At 38.4% G+C, this 20166-nt stretch overlaps 1 protein-coding gene across 3 annotated transcripts in view; it reads left to right on the top strand.

Annotated features, from left to right (window-relative positions):
- Positions 1 to 20166, top strand: part of p130CAS (Serine_rich_CAS and FAT-like_CAS_C domain-containing protein p130CAS) — a 425855-nt gene that overhangs the window by 360979 nt on the left and 44710 nt on the right. For all 3 annotated transcript variants that reach the window (XM_069845127.1, XM_069845128.1, XM_069845129.1), the window contains exons 2-3: positions 3038 to 3181; positions 6214 to 6357. In XM_069845127.1, the coding sequence (XP_069701228.1) occupies positions 3038 to 3181; positions 6214 to 6357 (288 nt within the window). The remainder of the gene's footprint in view (positions 1 to 3037; positions 3182 to 6213; positions 6358 to 20166) is intronic.

Genomic DNA, 20166 nt, shown 5'->3' with positions numbered 1-20166 from the left:
TTACGTACCGTCTGGATTTCAAAATACAGTAAAGCATTGAAATACGAGCATAATTCGTTTGAAAACGTGCTCTTAATACAAAACACTCGCATATCAAAGCGACTTTCTCCATGAAAAACAATGCAAACTCAGATTAATTCGTTTCAAAACCTTTTACATGCCTATTCATGTAAAACACAGTAAAATTTAGGTAAAATTCAATACAATAGTGCAACACAAATTACTGTACTGCATTTCGTTTTTGAATGTATTTAACCTGTTTTAGCGTACTGGTTCGTAAACTTCTCGAACACAAAGAAAATATTTTCACTATCACTAACGAAATTACTTCTGACTGTTTACTGTCTTTTTCTCTGACTAAGAACCTACTGTATCCATTGACACCTGCTTTTGCCTCGTTTTGAGGATTTTGCGGAAATGTGACATTACGTTGTCGTTAAACAGATTTATCGCACGCACTGCTACAACCTTATCAGTAAATGGGAAACTTTGAAACTTAAAAGAGAAACTTTGGAAAACAGACGTAGGAAAACTAGAATAACATCATTTTATAGAGCACATCTAGGTCAGAAAGCATGGGTAGACATAACGGCTCGGTTAGAAAAGCCAACGTACTATGGTAGGAACGATCATGATTTTAAAATCAAATGTAGGAAACAGAAAACGGATGTAGGTAAATTCTCATTTTTAAATAGAACTAGAAACGATTGGAATGACCTACCTGCAGCGGACTTTGAGGGCTGTCCTTTCTTAAGGAGATTCAAGAATAACTTAACAAGTTGTTTATAAAGTGCAAATGAAAATTAAGGTGCCATTTAACATTTAATTTTTTAAGGTGGCATGTATTTATTTAGCCTGACGAGTTATTTCCTTGGTTTGAATTGTAAATTATTTAAAAATAGCGTGTAAGAGGGTCTTAGACTAGAAATGTTTAGCTTAAATGTAGTTCTGTTTATAAATTTGCATAAAGGTGTAATTATTTGACTTATTTGAACTGTTGTATCAGTGAAGCGAGGTGAGTCAGTGAAGTTATGGTGAATAGTTCCGATCAGTGATAATTTATAACGTCAGTGAAATGTGTCCTAAAGTGTCAGTGAAATGCGTCATAGTGCCACTACAGTGAGTGAGATGAGAGTAAAGTGAAAGACTATTGAAACTTATGTAGGACCTATACATATGTAGGTTGTATTGTAAAATTAGGTATTTTATGTTTTATTATTAATTGTAATTATTGTATTAAATTGTATTGTGTATTCTTATTGTATTGTGTATATAATTGTATTGTGTATTGTACAATTGTATTGTGTATTCTTATTGTATTGTGTATATAATTGTATTGTGTATTGTATAATTGTATTGTGTATTGCAATTTTATTGTGTATTGTTTATATTGTGTATACTACTGCCACCGGGTGCTTGCCCACTTGCAGTGTAAATAAATACATACAAACAGTAGGCTTCGTATTCCAGCTACCTAAAGACTGAAGTTAAAGACACATTGGGTATATAATACGCCGAACACATAATGCAACGGATAAGGATATAAACAAACAGGTCGTCGCTGCGTGTTCGTGAAGTACAGTCAACTGCCGACATTCTGAAGCTGTACTAGTAAACACATGCTTGAGCCGTGATGTTCATTTTCGTCGTGATCTTTGCAGTGAATAATAACGTACGTTCGTAAATTACAGAACTTGGCGTGTGAAAAAAAATACGGTTTATTTAACGACGCTCGCAACTGCAGAAGTTATATCAGCGTCGCCGGTGTGCCGGAATTTTGTTCCGCAGGAGTTCTGTTACATGCCAGTAAATCTAGTGGCGTGTGAAATCATCACAATGGACACACTGATTAACGTTGCACAAGGAATAGTTCATCGAACCCAGAATTGTTTGGATGCTAATAGGGAGCACTTGTTATGATAGTAGTTGTCAAAATATTCTCATAGCCATTTATTTATGTGTGTCAATTTGGTAATACGAGTAAGTTCTTACTCAGATATTTTGCATTTTGTTAAGAGAAGAATATCTATAACAAATAAATGTTACTTTGGATTACTGAAATATATCAAATCGAAATTCTTAACCATCTCAAGTGAAATAAGAATATATAAGACGCTTATTAGGCCGGTGTTGACGTATGCCTCGGAAACTTGAACAAACAGGACATCAGAAGACTTAGTATCTTCGAGAGGAAAATTCTGAGAGCAATTTATGGACCCGTCAAAATAAATAATGAATGGAGAATTAGATACAATAAAGAAATATACGATCTGTTTAAGGCAGACCTAAAGAACTGTAGCTCTTGAGAACGACTGCTTTCCTCCCCTTTCTTACCCCACCTACCTTTTCTACCTGTGTGGTCACGGCGTTCTAGTTACGGTCGGCTGCATCAACATTCATTCTCGCTGCGGAAGTCGATCATCCCCAATAGAAGTGGAGTTAGGCTACGTCATATTTCTCCTACTTGCGAGTTCTGCAGGCCTGGTTTAAGGAGCCAGATATTATAACATTAAAAGTGGTCGATTGCAGTGGGCTGGACACCTGGTAAGAATGGACGATACTAGACCCGCTAAAAGAGCCTTTACATCCAATCCTGGACGAAGCAGATCCAAAGGAAGACCGAGGAGCAGATGGGAAGATAATGTATACAACGATGCCAAATTTATTGGTGCACGAATGTGGACAGTCAAGGCCAGAAGTAGAGACGGCTAGAATAAAATACTGAGGAAGGCTAGGACTCTCAATGGGTTGTTGAGCCAATAATGATGATAATTCTGCATTTTGAAGTGTGCATATTTTTTTGGGCCCCAAATAGAATTGGTGGCGCTTTTGGACATCCATGTTTCACGAAAGAAACAATTTGTCTTCTTGTTTATATTACACTGCACAGTAGAGGCGCCTCTGTTGTAGATGAATGTCTTCCGGGAACGGAGTAAAAACTCGGGCACTGCAGAAGCTCCTCTGTTGTATCAGTATTCAATGTGTGTCGAAGCTCGTTAAAGCATTGACTGAATAGATTGTGTATGTGGTGTTGCAGAACTGTGTGGCGCGCGCCCTGTACGACAACATCGCGGAGTCGCCGGACGAGCTGGCGTTCCGCAAGGGGGACGTCCTCACGGTGCTGGAGCAGAACACGGGCGGCATCGAGGGCTGGTGGCTGTGCTCGCTGCGAGGTCGACAGGTGAGTGCCAACATCACTTCCTAACGAACTGTTAAAAACAATAGCGACAACTTTTTTTACTTGGCTATTTAATGACGCTGTACCAAGTAGGCCTACTGGGTTATTTAGCGTCGATGGAATTGGTAGTAGCGAGATGGTATTTGCCATAGATTACTTGACATTGGCCTTCCGGTTGGGGAATACCTCGGAAAAGACCCAATCAGATAATCAATCCAAGCAGGAATCGAACCTATGCCCGAGCGGAGCCTCGGATCAGCAGGTAAACGACATGGATGAATATAATAGAATGCGAAATTGGGTTCAACACCATCTATCTTCGCCCGGCCGAAGTAATAAGACCAGCGCCGGTGTCGTAGGTGGTGAACATTAGAACTACGTGATGAGTAGATTCCCAGAGTTCTTCACTTATTCGTTAGGGTTAGACACTTAGATTAGAAGAGAAGATGGAAGCAAGAAATTTACAAAAGAAATTGAGATAAATGTTTTGCACTTAGATGTAAGTGGTATGTGTGTATATGCAGTACTTGTTAAACAAAATGATATTTGTAGACCTTGTTAAAATAGCGTCGTTGAATGTATTGTACTATAATAATAATAATAATAATAATAATAATAATAATAATAATAATAATAATAATAACTTTTGATTGAGATTCTATTATCAGGCAGTACATCTCACTTGACTATATGTGTCAGAGGAAGAACAATTGTTTGTACACATCTCAAATCTGATTAGTGAAATATATAGCTAATCGGCGATGTATGCAATGGAAGGGGGAAAGGAACTGGCCACCCTATCTCAGTATCTTCTGGCCTAGTTGCCTCATAAGTGGTGCCATGTTGGTATCACCTGTAAGGTTCAGACTTGTCTTCGGACAGTTGACTAAACAATAATAATAATAATAATAATAATAATAATAATAATAATAATAATGAGAATGGAGAAAGTTACACAACACAACTGCACGTATTGTAAACTTCACCTGACATAATTAGGAACATAAAATCCAGACGTTTGAGATGGGCAGGACATGTAGCACGTATGGGCGAATCCAGAAATGCATATAGAGTGTTAGTTGGGAGGCCGGAGGGAAAAAGACCTTTGGAGAGGCCGAGACGTAGATGGGAAGATAATATTAAAATGGATTTGAGGGAGGTGGGATATGATGGTAGAAACTGGATTAATCTTGCTCAGGATAGGGACTAATGGCGGGCTTATGTGAGGGCGGCAATGAACCTCCGGGTTCCTTAAAAGCCAGTAAGTAAGTAAATAATAATATAATAATAATAATAATAATAATAATAATAATAATAATAATAATAATTTTAATTATTATCTAGTTTTTGCAGACTTTTTCCAATTCACTGTATACTAAATACCAGACCGAAAGAATATAATTTCAATTTATCTAACATTTCGTTTTCTTTCCTGTCCCTTTTTGGCTGTATTTTAATAAGTTGTATTACAAGTTAGTGTAAAATAGTTTCTATTTCATCTTGCTGTTGGCTCCAATGTGAATTTTCAGTGAAAGATGGGAGAAATAAAAAGTTAAATTGTTTACAGCATTTTAATTCGGCGGTTTCAAAAAGTGGGATGATTGTGCACGTAATTATACTTTTCGGCACTTGGTGCGCTCGTATATACGTGGAATCATTAGTTATCCCGGGCAAAAACAGGTGGTAGCAAGATCGATTTCTACATTAGCGTCTGTAGCGTTTGGAACGTGAAAGTCAATAACTTTAACATCCTATTATTCATACATTTATACGTGCTACCGCCTGAGCTACGCCAGTGGCTGGACTCTTTTATGCAGAATGACGGACGAAATGTCATATCATTTCTTTTATATATTGTTTACTTGTTTTGAAGTAGTGCAAAAACGGTACAGAATTAATCATTAAAGGCTGGAAAATGTTTCCTAAGGAATAACATGTTCAATATGACCATTTTTTCTCATCTCTTTCAAACGAACCCTTACGTTCGTCACAACTCTTCGACACAAGTCTTCAGATAGCGTACGGCACGGTGAACAAAACGTTCGATTCTGAACGAGAAAACATCCTCATGTACTGCATGAGACAAAAATGTATAGGGCAAAAGTTAATGTATAGGTCGTGATTTCGAATCATGAAATCATCGATCCATTTTTGTTCGATGGAACCGTCAACCAAGTTCGGTACAAAGCCATGTTGGAAAGCAATTTTTTATCTCTTGGCAACAGATCTCTCTATGCAGAATGGACGCCGTCCACACACTGCAAACGCTGTTCTTGATTTTCTGCACGAGACGTTTGATGTTCGTGTGATGTATCGGTTTCCTAAAAGATATGAAGGCAACAAAACGTGGTCGCCTCACAGTCCGGACATAATTGTGATTACTTTTTATAGGGATTCCTTAAAGAGAAAGTGTTCCGCAGGAAGCGAGATTCCAGAGTCCAGTTGAAGTTGTGTCGTGTGCTATCGGAAGATTTGAGTCGAAGAGCGGTTCGTTTGCAAGCGGTTGTGAGGAAAATCGGTGATCATATTGAACATATTATTCCTTAGGAAACTTTTCCAACTTACAATGATTAATTCTGTATCGTTTTTATATTACTTCAATACAAATGAACATGTGTTATGTGTAAAAGAAATGGCATGACATTTCGTGCGCCACCCTCTATATCTTAAATTAGAATAAAGGACCCAATCTTTATTTACCTCTCGGTGAAAGCCATATTAAGGATTATATCGCCCTTCAAAACCCATCGTCCTTGGTTTGAACCCGCGAAACTTGGATCGAACGGCAAGCATGGTAACCAATAGACCACCGACGACGAATTAGCGTGGAGTAGAGCACGTTTTTGGCTGACTCAAACCTATACAAGTCTTTTCCCGGAATATCTAATTATGACAATAAATATCAAATCGGGTAGTACTTAAGATTTGTTTGAATTGATCAATTTGAGTAACCTACGTGGGACAGTAATTAAATGTTTCTTCGCCGTCAGAGATGTTCCTGTTAGATGTAGTGAATTGTTGCATTCTTGTTGCAGGGAATCTGCCCCGGAAACAGACTGCGGCTGTTGGCAGGGGTGTACGACACTGGACAGCTGTTGGCCGACAGTCCAGAGCTCCTGGAGCTCAATACTTTGCAGCGGCAAGGGAAGAGACGCAGTTGGCACGTACAGCCCAACAAGGTGAGCAAAAGCACAGCATTGGATCGAATCACCTACTCCGGGTTTACTAAACACTCTTTCATAATGAGAGTCGTTTATGGGTATCAGGCTTTGAAGTGTGTTATAGTGTAGAAGGGATGTAGTTTTGATCTTTTTCCCGCGGTATAATAATACGGTTACGTATGGCTGTAAAACTTGGACTCTCACTTTGAGAGAGGAACAGAGATTAAGGATGTTTGAACATAAGGTTTTTAGGAAAATATTTTGGGCTAAGAGGGATGAAGTTACAGGAGAATGGAGAAAGTTACACAACGCAGAGCTGCACGCATTGTATTCTTCACCTAACATAATTAGGAACATCAAATCCAGACGTTTGAGGTGGGCAGGACATGTAGCACGTATGGGCAAATCCAGAAATGCATATAGAGTCTTAATTGAGAGGCCGGAGGGAAAAAGACCTTTGAGGAGGGAGAGACGTAGATGGGAAGATAATATTAAAATGGATTTGAGGGAGGTGGGATATGATGATAGAGACTGGATTAATCTTGCTCAGGATAGGGACCAATGGCGGGCTTATGTGAGGGCGGCAATGAACCTTCGGGTTCCTTAAAAGCCAGTAAGTAAGTAAGTATAATAATACAGTACAATAGGTATAGACCTTCATCTTCAGGCGGATAAGTGTGTGAGAAGATATTCTAGTCGTTGTGATGATTACAAGGATTAGGGTACACTCAATACCAATATCCAAAATATTTTTTTTCCCAAAAGTAATTATTTCCAATTTATTATTTTACCAATAATGTAATAAAAGTTCCAAATACATTTTTCCCAGTCAATATAAATATTCAAAATATTTTTTCCAAATTATATATTTCCCCAATAACGTAATTTTTACATCTATCATCAACAAGAACATATTCGCGTTTGTTTATTTAGTTGGTTATTTAACGACGCTGTATCAACTACTATGTTATTTAGCGTCGATGAGATTTGTGATAGATGGTATTTGACGAGATGAGACCGAGGATTAGCCATGGATTACCTGGTATTCACCTTACGGTTGCGGAAAACCTCGGAAAAAGCCCAACCAGGTAATCAGCCCAAGCGGGGATCGAACCCGCGCCCGAGCGCAACTTCAGACCGGCAGGCAAGCGGCTTAACCGACTGAGCCACGCCCACGCCGGTGGCTCAGTGCACCGAGGGTACGTATCTTTTGACTAATACTACGCAGGCACACATTGCGAGCCTTTCAGCCAGTCCCATGGACGGAAGATATTGCTCACGCCACGGACCGCTTACATGAGAAGCGCATATGCCAGGCATGTCAATTGATGCCCACAGGAGCAAGCGCGCGCTTCAGAGCTATGTACCGTATATATGTATTAATGAAGATAGTGTATTGAAAATTTTGAAAATATTCGCATGGAAATTGTTTGTAAGAAAATGAATTAACAAAGCAATTAATGAATGTTACATCATAAGCAAATGATACGTGCCCATGTGTTGTAAAAATGTCAGCTCTATAGCTTCAGCAGATTTCGAGAAAATAATTTAATATTCTGATGATAGGAAGTTGCTCACAAATATCACCTTAAAAGCATAATGCGATAAGAGTTTTGTTATGTAATATTAGTTACACTTAAAACAGATACAGTACCTAGGTAACTTTGCTTTGTACTGTAATATTTTTTTGATCAGTTTATTGATTACTTTTGTAAGGCTAAAGATACCATCAATATAAATTCCAACTTATGTCATACTCAATCTCTTTCTTTGGAATATCACTTTCTTTATGAATGATGTGTTACATCCACTTAATACAGTATACTATTATACTACTATGGAATTTAAGTGAATATTCCATCTTAACTCTCTATTATGTTATTAAGATTTAAAACACAAGTGCAATATTAAGAAATCAGTGTTAGTACTTTTGTTTTACAGACAATATAGATAATATTAAACAGAAAGAAGCCATATAAAAACAACGACATAAAATTTCACGTTCCGTTTGAAGTTTGTGCACCACTGTTTTCTTAATCCAACAGGTTGCTTATTCATATACACATCCCTTCCTCTTTCCATACTTAGCGCTTGCTGCCCGCGCACGACGTCAAGGTCAGAAAAATGCGCTTGCTTTGACATCACTGGCGTATGCTATCCATAGAGCTAAGGCAGCTGGCTAGAGCGAATTGCCCTGCGTAACATTCACTTTCTCTCACTGAATCTTAAGGTTTTCTAAGCAAAAGCGTTGCACCGGTTCGTGACAGCGATCACGTTAAAAGCTAAAAACCACATTTTAGATAACATAAATTAAGAAAGTGTGTATTTCCTCCATGCTCTCGGAATCGCTTTTCATTTTGGAGCATGACAGTGCATTCTGGTTTCTTAGCTTGATGAGATAGAAAGATAATTGTACAAAAACGCTTGACGTTGCTAGGCAAGTGGGCGTATATATCAGCAAGATTTTCCGAGACGCTTGACGTTGATAAGAATGTTATTACATTGCTGAAACGAAAAGTCAGCGTTTCGTTGCGTGAGATTATTAAGCCCTCGCTCGATAGTTCCAAAAGATGAAAATGCGAGCCAAAACTATAGAATTTTTTCAAGTTAACATAGCATTGTCATAATTTTAAATTACATATTTTAACGAGGCGATTGGAACTTACAGGTGTTAATTTGACGTTCTTCTGGCAAAATCTAACGAACATTGGCAAAACCGGCTGTACAGCCTCTACCAAAAGTTTAAGGATGTTTGACTCCTGTCCTTACACTTATGTAAAATCCCCTGATGTTTAGATAAGGAGCAAATGCCTGTGAAAAATGAAATTACTACTGCAAACCAATCTGTCTATCTTCCAAACTATGAATTACATAACAATTTTTCTGTTATGAAACTTATTGAAAAACTGCATATTTTGTAGGAAAAAAATTAATTACTCCAGAATGGGTTGACTTAGATGAGTGAATTTTGGAATAGAGTTAAAAATATCTGAAAGATTTTTTGTACAATTGCTGTTTTTTTTTAAACAGATTTGTGACAGTTCATGCAGGCATTGTGATAAAGATTTTTTTTTTTTTTTTTTTTTGCCTTTAGGAAAAATTGCCACTTTCTGAAATTCTCTTGAGCTTTAAATTCGCGGCAAATGGACTCTGGTCCACCACTGATACTTACATCATAACATTGAGAGTTGGTGACATTGGTGTATCAGCTTATTCCCTTTATTTCTAGTAATCAGCTGTGGAGTTTGCTACAAGTGTGGAAAGGTTGGATTTCTTCCTTGATAAAAATGAAAATGGGTCGAAATTCAGTGAGTGTGGACGTGAAGTGGCAGATTATTGGGATGTGGAAGAATGACTGGAGATAATACCACAGTCTAGTACATACAGTCACGAAACTTGAGTTTATGAGAGTATTAGGAACAATAGACTGTGCAGGTACTATTTCGCATTGCCTGTAATGAGGCGATAGTAGCGATCCTAGTGGTTAGCAACTATCTATGGATGCATATGGAGCTTCGTGACTGTATATACTAATATCCGTGGCGCTACAGTCCACGAAGGGCCAAGACCGACCAGCCGGCTGCTGGCCTCACGGCCACATGCCGAATCAGAGGTGGACGATCATCCAACCAAGTGGAGGTATCGTGTGGTTAGCATGATGAGTCCCCCAGCAGTTATAGATGGTTTGCGTAACCGGATTTCGCTACCTATCGTAGAAAATTTCTTCCCCCATGAGGACTCGAATCAACGCGCATTCCGTAACGCGAGTCCTAGGCAGGATGCCTTAGACCACTACGCCACGGCGCGGGACGACTCTACTGTTCTCCAACCAGGAGATCAACCGTGAAAGGAATGTGCTTACTATTGCGTCATCTATTGGAGCGAAGTAGATAAATAATATTACCGTTATAACGTCAGTTTAAAAATCATACCCTCTCCTGCATATGTTATTTCCTGTATGGAGGGATTAAAAGACCAGGAGATTAACTGTGATCTAATTTTGTAACTAGGGCAGTATAAATATGTGTGTAACAATGTTATTGTTTGTGCTGTGAGAGCGAGCCAATAGAGATACGAGTACCCACGTGTGTGACCTTATGACATCAACATTCATTCACAGCATTTCCCCGCTGCGTTTCATCCCGCAAAGACTTTTTGTGATAATATCACAGTCTAGTAGGAAGCTCAATACGTAGTAAATATGCAAACATTAGATAGTTGCTCACCACTAGGATCGCTAATATCGCCTCATTACAGGCAATGCAAAATAGTACTGTCACAGTCTATTGTTTCTAGCACCCTCAAAACTCAAGCTTCGTGACTGTATATAGTAGACTGTGGTTATATCTAATTCCATTCCAAAATTCATTGATCTAAGTCAACCCATTCTTAAGTAATTAATATTTTTCCTACAAAATATACAGTTTTTCAATAAGTTTCATAAAAGACAAATAATTATTATATAATCCACAGTTTGGAAGATAGACAGATTGGGTTTGCAGTAAAAACTTCACTTTTCACACGCATTTGATCCCTGTATAAACAGAGGGTTTCATATAAGTATATGGACAGGAGTGAAACATCACTTATGGAGGGGTGTCCTTAAATTTTTGATAGGGGATGTAAGTCTTGAAGCTTTAACACTGCACAAAAACCAAAGGCATTTTTTCGAATCCCGCCCGGAAATGATGTTTTTTCCGTTTTCTTAGGTGGAGTTCTGACGTCATCTTCAGTCCACATCAGCGAAGTCTCATCTTGTGTTAGCTTACTAGAGTTCGAAAAAAGCTTAAAATATGACGTAGGCATAAAAAATATATAGATAAGTAGGCCCTCATAATAGGCCTATTATAGCATTGGGTTATTGCTATTTTCTGCGAGCTGAAGGTCCCTGGTCTTGACCTCCTGCGGTACAAATTGAGACGAATTTTAGGGTTTGAATTCGTATTGATTGCTCGGTTTTTCTGCATATGAATAAAAATTTTGAAAAGGGTTGTGGGGAGGAAGCAGAAAGGCGAATCACAAAATAATCTTATCAAGTTTGTGTTTTCGTGAAATTTAAAAGCCATCACGATTACGGCGCGCAATTCTGCATGGCGTGACACGGCGAGAAGCACGCGTGCACAACACGCTGATAACTGCGTCACTCTTGCTGCAGATGAACGCGAAATATTGTAGTCCTGCCTTAAGATCTAGATTAGGAAGACTGATTACGATCTTAACAAGAACAATAATAAAAATAATTTAATTAGGTACTGAAATAAGTTTATTTTAATAGATTCTACGGTTCATAATTAAGGAAGAAAGTAATTAATTAAATCACACCCCTCTATAGAAGACAATGTATAAGGCTTTTTTTAAACAAAGAGATAACTTCAATTGTTCATATTTTCTACACAATCTTAAAAATTCTGGTACTGGCTTTCTACACAAAGAAATGTGAATTTTTTTACGAGCGTTTGTCTCTGATTGTTCTGGTCGTCGTGTTAACAGTGGGAACTTTTCCTGTAACTTGGCGCGCAAGATCACCAGCTATTAGAGAGTTTTCGCCCCTTTTCGTCCTCTATACGTCTAGCGCTATATTGACGTCAATAGTGACATGTTAGATGACGTATATTCACGTTCATAACACTTCGGAAAGAATCGTAAAGTATCAATGAACGTATTCCTTTATCGTAAGGCGTAAGCGATATTTCCCGCTCCGTTAAAGTTTTGTCATGTAGTTCCTATGATAGTCAATCAATCGCACTGTAATTTTTTTAATTGATAGCTCATTGTCTAAGGATAGCATGGAAAAAATTCGAAATGAAAATCTTCTTTGAAAAGTGAAAAAAGAAGATACTAATGTTTATATGATCTCTTCAGAATAGACATTTACACCTTAAAAAGTTGGTAAGCGGCAAACTTTTTTATTTGTCGTTTAGGTAGGGGATCAAAGCGAGAGAAATGGTGAGAAATAATGGAAATTACTTTTAAAAGTGGGCGCTACTCAAAATATTACCTGGTTTCCTAGTTAAGGCGAGTTAAACAAAAGAACGTTTTCGCTTGGCAGAATACTCACGACTTAACGTTTTTTATCTTTTGGAATATTAACGTAAAATTATTTCCTCAGTCTTCTTGTACTTCGGCCTGAATCATTTATTTATCTTGAGCTGTTGTAAATAGATGAATATCGTCACAGTGGTAAATCTCAAACGAGATGCCATGTTTTAACACCGAATTAGACCTACGGTGCACTCCGTTCACGTCCACGTTATCCACGAAGAGATAGCGAGTTCATTATTGAAATAACGTAAGGTGAATGGCTCTGATTGGCTCTTTCGTCAATGACGTCAAAATAGCGTTAACCGTTTAGCATCCAGTAGGGTGCGAAAACTCTCTATTATCCGAGCAGATTATTTGTTGTGGGGCTATATGAAGGAAAGAGTGTTCTTGAGCAAACCTACGACAATTGATGAGTTGAACTCCTCCACACATATATTCCAGATATTTGCAAATTCCCCGAAGGCCCCCCTGTCGGTCCGAGGCGAAACTCCTCCCCCGAGTAGGTCCGCCTCGGATGCCATTGCAGAAGCCACCCATCATCGCTGAACTATAATCTTTTCGCTGTAAGAAAAATCCTAATGTAAACAATAGCACGTGACTGAAGTGAGGCTTCATTTGCCGCTGTTTGGCGCCATAGATTCTCAGTACATGTTCCCACCTACTGTTGTACATTCTGTTTCATGTTAAACATTTCCCGTTACTCAGCAAGTAGGCCTAACCTCACTACTATGCATTCGTTTGCTTAGAAAACATTTACTTTATAATTACTGTAATTAAATTATCACATAACTTATTATATACCTTTAAGACTATTTGTTTTTCCGCTTTTGAGAGGGTTTCCACTCTTATGATTAATAACCACACACACCGAGGATACAGAAGCCATACTATGACAACTGCGAGCTCAAGTGACGCCAGCTTGTTACAAGAACAGACTACCGCGGTGTTACTGTTGGTATTAATCCGCGTTAATTGTACATAATAATATATAAAAATAGTTTTTCTTTTACATAGCATTTTACATATGAGTGAAGTTATATGTTTCATCGTATTTAACAACTAGAATTCAATTTTTTATTTTCAAATAATAATTTTCAAGATTATGGTTTCCAAATACGAACTATATTTTCCTGCGTCATGTGAGTGTTTCGACTAGGAGCCAATCACGGGTATGATAGCAACGTGTTTATGTTTACATTAGGATTTTTCTTACAGCGAAAACAGTATACAGTCCATGCAGGCCGGTCGAGAGAGTCAGCAGCTTCGGGAGGCCGCCGGTAGAGTGATCTGAAAAACCAGAAACGGGATGATGAGGAAAGAAAGTGGCGAAGATGAGTGAGGTCCCAATCGCCTGATAAAGTTACCTGATATTCATCCATAGGAGTGAGGGAAAACCCCCGAAAAAACCTCACCCAGGCAACTCATCTGACCGGGAATCGAACCCGGGGCCGCTGGGTTCGGATTTAGACTCGCTAACCCTTCAGCCACAACGGTGGACTGCAAATACCCAAAATCATCGCACGTTATTTGCGGGTTGTGTGAAGAGGAAAAAAAAATAAGACGTTCTGACGTGGAGTTGTAATTTATACATAGGCGCTTTTTCCGCTGAGTTCGCGCCCTACAGTGCGAGCGTACCGCACAGGGGCTCCAGAGAGTCATATTTGATTTGAGCAATAAAGCTGTCACCATAGCAACGACACATGTTGAAAGTAGAAGATCGATTGTTAAGGGTGGGCGGTGCTGTTCTCTTTTCAACTGGCGTAATGATGCTGGAAAACTTTAAGTTCCCGCCATTTGCATTCACCAGAAGAGACGAGCTTCTCTTTGATGTGTGCCTTCTCGTGTAACTGTCAATAGAAATTTAAAAGGAAGATCAAATGCAATATTCGTTAAGTTTTTGATTCCCGAGTGTCTCGTAATTGGATTCCATCAATAGAGGTAGTTAATGAATACACGAGAAAATTAATTATCATATTTGAAATCTTACAGCTGTGATTCCTTACTGAAACATTTCCCCACTCCCAACGGAGATAGCCTACTACAATTTCATCACTGACCTAAATCGTTCCCTGTACGAGTCAGCAACTAATATCACTTGTTAAATATATTTTCACAATCTTTTATGTTTAGTTAGCTATCAAAGTGAGTACAAATTAAATTTATAAAACAAAAATATTTCGAACCACTACCGTAAGAGCCAGGCTCGTGTACGGTGTGGTCTTAGCCAATAATATAACATAAAATTTACAAAGACAGTTTACTAAATACAGTAAGTAACTTAATTCAAACCTATAAATAACACACAAGAGCAAAAAAGAAGAACGAGAAAAGGAGAGAGAAAAACACATTTAATATATATTGATAATCAGACAGAAGCCAGTGATATTCAATAATAGTACATTATGCAACGAGCCTATAACGAAGGTAATTAAGAAGTGAATATGGATATTTACGAAACGAGCGCAAGCGAGTTTCATAATTTTCATACGAGCTTCTTAATTACCATTATAGGCGAGTTTCATACGACTTTTTATGCTCGACCATATTTCTAACTTGATATTATTAATTTTTTAGCAATGTCCCGTATGTTGTGAAATGTGCGCAGACGCGACAGTATTGATTTTTTCCGAGGAACAGATGTCCACATTGACCTTGCTAGGCCATAAGAATCTACAGAGATAACACTGAAATTAAATTAGACATTGAAAAACGAGATGACAAATTGAATTTATTTGAATATTATTTACAATTAACGCTAATTATTATAGTAACAGAACATAACCTTCTGCGACAGTATTAGATTTCCAGCCTCCGTGACTTTTCGCTAATTCTCTTTCGATTGCATATCCGAGAATAATCGATACTTGCGGTTTTATAACGGTAGAAAGCTGACCTGTCATTGGATGAACAGTTGTAACCTGAGTCGTCATTGGCTGAAAGACCTGACCTTTAATGAGTAGGTGTACTTTAATGACATGCATTAAAGGTCTGCTACCAGGTGTATAATTACTACATTTCGGCATGGTCGAGCATAAAAACATGAATATAGTCTACAGAATTAAAAAGGTCAAAAATACCCCACATTTGTTAGTATTACATAGACTAATTATGAATAATTTTATAAATTTCTTTTTTAAAATATTCAATTTTTAAATATTTCAAATTTGGAAAATGGTTTGTAATTTTATTATAAAGTCTTGGGCCGAAACTAGCACTTAAACATTTATTACGTTAATTACGCATTATTTACGCGTATTTAACTGTAATGTAAATAACCTTTTTTTACGCGTAAAGTCCCAAACCTGAGTAATACACAGCTGATTTTGTTCCCGAGCCGCCACTGACGAATGTACAAATGAATACACGGATATCGATCTGTTTGTTTTCATACTCAAGTGAAGGAACAGTGATTATCCCTCCGTCATGTTTACATCAACAGTAACTTTACGTATCCATTATTTCTGCGCTTTCAGTAGAATTGCCGCTGGCGATCCATAGAAACGAACTATTATACCTATAAGCTGGAGTTGATGTGCAGTGATAGCGAAAGTGACATGCGTCATGGATAGAACAAGACAGTGTAGCACGTGACTGATCAACCATGGACGGAATACTGTTCTCTTCATCAGAGCTGTACAGAGAGAGAACATACTGTATTTTTGTTTGTCGCTACTCAGTCTCTCTCTCAGGACAACCAATACCGTATTCTATGACCACGGAACTCTAGCGTGCTGCTAATTTTCCATCCAAGTTCGATCCCCGGTCAGGTCGTGATGGAATTTGTGGTGCGTTGCAGAAGGTTTTTTTCTGGAGGACTTCCGTTTCCCTCTATTATTCCAGCAATACTCTTCACCTCTCCCTCATTTCATTTATCACCTACAATAGTAAAAGTAGGCTGGGGTGAAGTCTGGAGGCGGTACGGGTTTCCAATTCTGATATATGAAGGGCTTGGGGCTCCGGATCCTGGTGGTTATCAGACTACTCGTGTGTGCATGGAACCTGGCTCTATCAGGACTGAGATAAGATGGCCACGAATGCCACCCGGACAACCTCTCGGGTTTGAAAAATCATCGCATATATGTAACGCGCACAACGGGCCTAAGCTAGCCTATAGCCTGATTCACATGGGGATAGTTTACAGGAGTCAAGTGCTTGAAGCCTCTAAACTTGACGCCATATTTGTGATTACACTTCCTTACAAATGGCTTTTAAGGAACCCACAGGTTCACTGCCGCCCTCACAAACTCCCGCCATCGGTCCCTATCCTGTGCAAGATTAATCCAGTCTCTACCATCACATCCCACCTCCCTCAAATCCATTTCAATATTATCCTCCCGTCTACGTCTCGGCCTCCCCAAAGGTCTTTTTCCCTCCGGCCTCCCAACTAACACACTATATGCATTTCTGGATTCGCCCATACGTGTTACATGCCCTGCCCATTCTGTGTTCGTACCAGAGAATCAGTCCCATTCCGAGGCTTATTGTAAGGTTTCGTAACACGCTGTTTTTTTACGGTGATGGGTTATTAGCCCTTCGCCCAACCCCCTAGCTGGAGGACCACCACTTATCGGCTGTCCACGACTGCTTATTCAATATATTCGCAGCTACCCTCCATATCTGGAGGCCGTCTCCTCTATCCGCAACCTGAGGACGATTTGTGTTCACACGGAGACACTAAATTGAAACCATGTTCCACACGTAAAAACACGCGCTGAATGTGATATGCTTAAAGGTATACTATTTTAATTTTTTTTTTATCTTTTTGCGAACCACTTCTACATTAATGTTTTGGACATCTTGTTCCTTAAGTTTCGTAACAAGTTTCTGAATTAATTGCCGCTTGTTTAATCTTTATTATTATTATTATTATTATTATTATTATTATTATTATTATTATTATTATTATTGAAGTTTTCTCGTGCCGTATATTCCACGAAAGTTCATACATTTCATGCACTTCTAAAAATAGGCTCTTAAAAATTTGTTAGATAGGAGAGAAGTTATTAATTTTGTCTAAAATCACTTCCTATAAAGGAGTAGTTCCTCTTACTCAAACGTAATAAGAGTTTGTACACAAAAAATATATGCTACCTATAAGATATGTACAAAGTTTCATAAGAATTCGTTGGAATTCAGAGAATTGTCCATCTAGATTTGCATTTTTGCACACTGGCGGGGGCTGACTGATCAGACCTTTAGCCTGTCAAGCAGAGAGTCCTGGTTAGAATGCCGGTCAGGCCTGGGATTTTTCATTGAAAAATTAGAATCCCGATCAGGCTTGGGATTTTTCATTGAAAAATAGAAACCCGGTCAGGCCTGGGATTTTCCATTGAAAAATTAGAATCCCGGTCAGGCATGGGATTTTTAATTAAAAAATTAGAATCCTGGTCAAGCTTGGCATTTTTCATTGAAAAATTAGAATCCTGGTCAGGCCTAGGATTTTTCATTGAAAAATTAGAATCCTGGTCAGGCCTGGGATTTTTCATTGAAAAATTAGAATCCTGGTCAGGCCTGTGATTTTTCATTGAAAAATCAGAATCGTTGTCAGGCCTGGGATTTTTCGTTGAAAAATTAGAATCCTGGTCAGGGTTGGGATGTTTTATTGAAAAATTAGAATTCCGGTCAGGCCTGGGATTATTCATTGCAAAATTAGAATCCCGGTCAGGCCAGGGATTTTTCATTGAAAAATTACAATCCCGGTCAGGGCTGAGATTTTTCATTGAAAAATTAGAATCCCGATCAGGCCTGGGATTTTTCATTGAAAAATTAGAATCCCGGTCAGGCCTGGGATTTTTCATTGAAAAATTTGAATTCCGGTCGGGCCTGGGATTTTTCACTGGAAAATTAGAATCCCGGTCATGCCTAGGATATTTCATTGAAAAATTAGAATCCCGGTGAAGCTTGGAATTTTTCATTGAAAAATTAAAAATCCCGGTCAGGCCGGGGATTTTTCATTGAAAAATTAGAAACCCGGTCAGACCTGAGATTTTTCATTGAAAAATTAGAATCCCGATCAGGCCTGGGATTTTTCATTGAAAAATTAGAATCCCGATCAGGCGTGAGATTTTTCATTGCAAAATTAGAATCCCGATCAGGTCTGAGATTTTTCATTGAAAAATTTGAATCCGGATCAGGCTTGGGATTTTTCATTAAAAAATTAGAAACCCGGTCAGGCCTGGGATTTTTCATTCAAAATTAGAATTCCGATCAGGCCTGGGATTTTTTTTATAAAAAATTAGAATCCCGATCAGGCATGGGATTTTTCATTGAAAAATTAGAATCCCGGTCAGGCCCGGGATTTTTAATTAAAAAATTAGAATCCCAGTCAAGCCTGGGATTTTTCATTGAAAAATTAGAATCCCGGTCAGGCCTGGGATTTTTCACTGAAAAATTAGAATCCCGGTCAGGCCTGGGATTTTTAATTAAAAAATTAGAATCCCGGTCAAGCCTGGAATTTTTTATTGTAAAATTAGAATCCCTGTCAGGCCTGGAAATTTTAATTAAGAAATTAGAATCTCGGTCAGGCCTGGGATTTTTCATTGAAAAATTAGAATCCCGGTCAGGCCTGGAATTTTTCATTGAAAAATTAGAATCCCAGTCAGGCCTGGGATTTTTAATTAAAAAATTAGAATCCCGGTCAAGCCTGGGATTTTTCATTGAAAAATTAGAATCCCGGTCAGGCCCGGGATTTTTAATTAAAAAATTAGAATCCCAGTCAAGCCTGGGATTTTTCATTGAAAAATTAGAATCCCGGTTATGACCGGGATTTTTAATTAAAAAATTAGAATCCAGGTCAGACCGGGGATTTTTCATTGAAAAATTAGAATCCCGGTTAGGCCCGGGATTTTTAATTAAAAATTAGAATCCTGGTCAGGCCTGGGATTTTTCATTGAAAAATTAGAATCCCGGTCGGGCCTGGGATTTTTCACTGGAAAATTAGAATCCCGGTTATGCCTGGGACTTTTCATTGAAAAATTAGAATCCCGGTGAAGCCTGGAATTTTTCATTGAAAAATTAAAAATCCCGTTCAGGCCTGGGATTTTTCATTGAAAATTAGAAACCCAGTCAGACCTGGGATTTTTCATTGAAAAATTAGAATCCCGATCAGGCCTGGGATTTTTCATTGAAAAATTAGAATCCCGATCAGGCCTGGGATTTTTCATTGAAAAATTAGAATCCCGATCAGGTCTGGGATTTTTCATTGGAAAATTAGAATCCCGGTCAGGCCTGAGACTTTTCATTGAAAAATTAGAATCCGGATCAGGCTTGGGATTTTCATTGAAAAATTAGAAACCCGGTCAGGCCTGGGATTTTTCATTGAAAAATTAGAATCCCGATCAGGCTTGGGATTTTTTATAAAAAAATTAGAATCCCGATCAGGCTTGGGATTTTTCATTGAAAAATTAGAAACCCGGTCAGGCCCGGGAATTATAATTAAAAAATTAGAATCCCAGTCAAGCCTAGGATATTTCATTCAAAAATTAGAATCCCGGTCAGGCCTGGGATTTTTCATTGAAAAATTAGAATCCCGGTCAAGCCTGGGATATTTCATTGAAAAATTAGAATCCCGGTCAGGCCTGGAAATTTTCATTGAAAAATTAGAATCCCGGTCAGGCCCGGGACTTTTAATTAAAAAATTAGAATCCCGGTCTGGCCCGGGAATTTTCATTGAAACATTAAAATCCCGGTCAAGCCTGGGATTTTTCATTGAAAAAATAGAATCCCGGCCGAACCTGGGGATTTTTCTTTGAAAAATTAGAATCCCGGTGAGGCCTGGGATTTTTA

This window comes from Periplaneta americana, chromosome 14 (genome assembly GCF_040183065.1).
Source record: "Periplaneta americana isolate PAMFEO1 chromosome 14, P.americana_PAMFEO1_priV1, whole genome shotgun sequence".
NCBI lineage: Eukaryota > Metazoa > Arthropoda > Insecta > Blattodea > Blattidae > Periplaneta > Periplaneta americana.
Note: the sequence above shows the minus strand (reverse complement) of the source record. Positions and strands in the feature narration are given on the sequence as shown.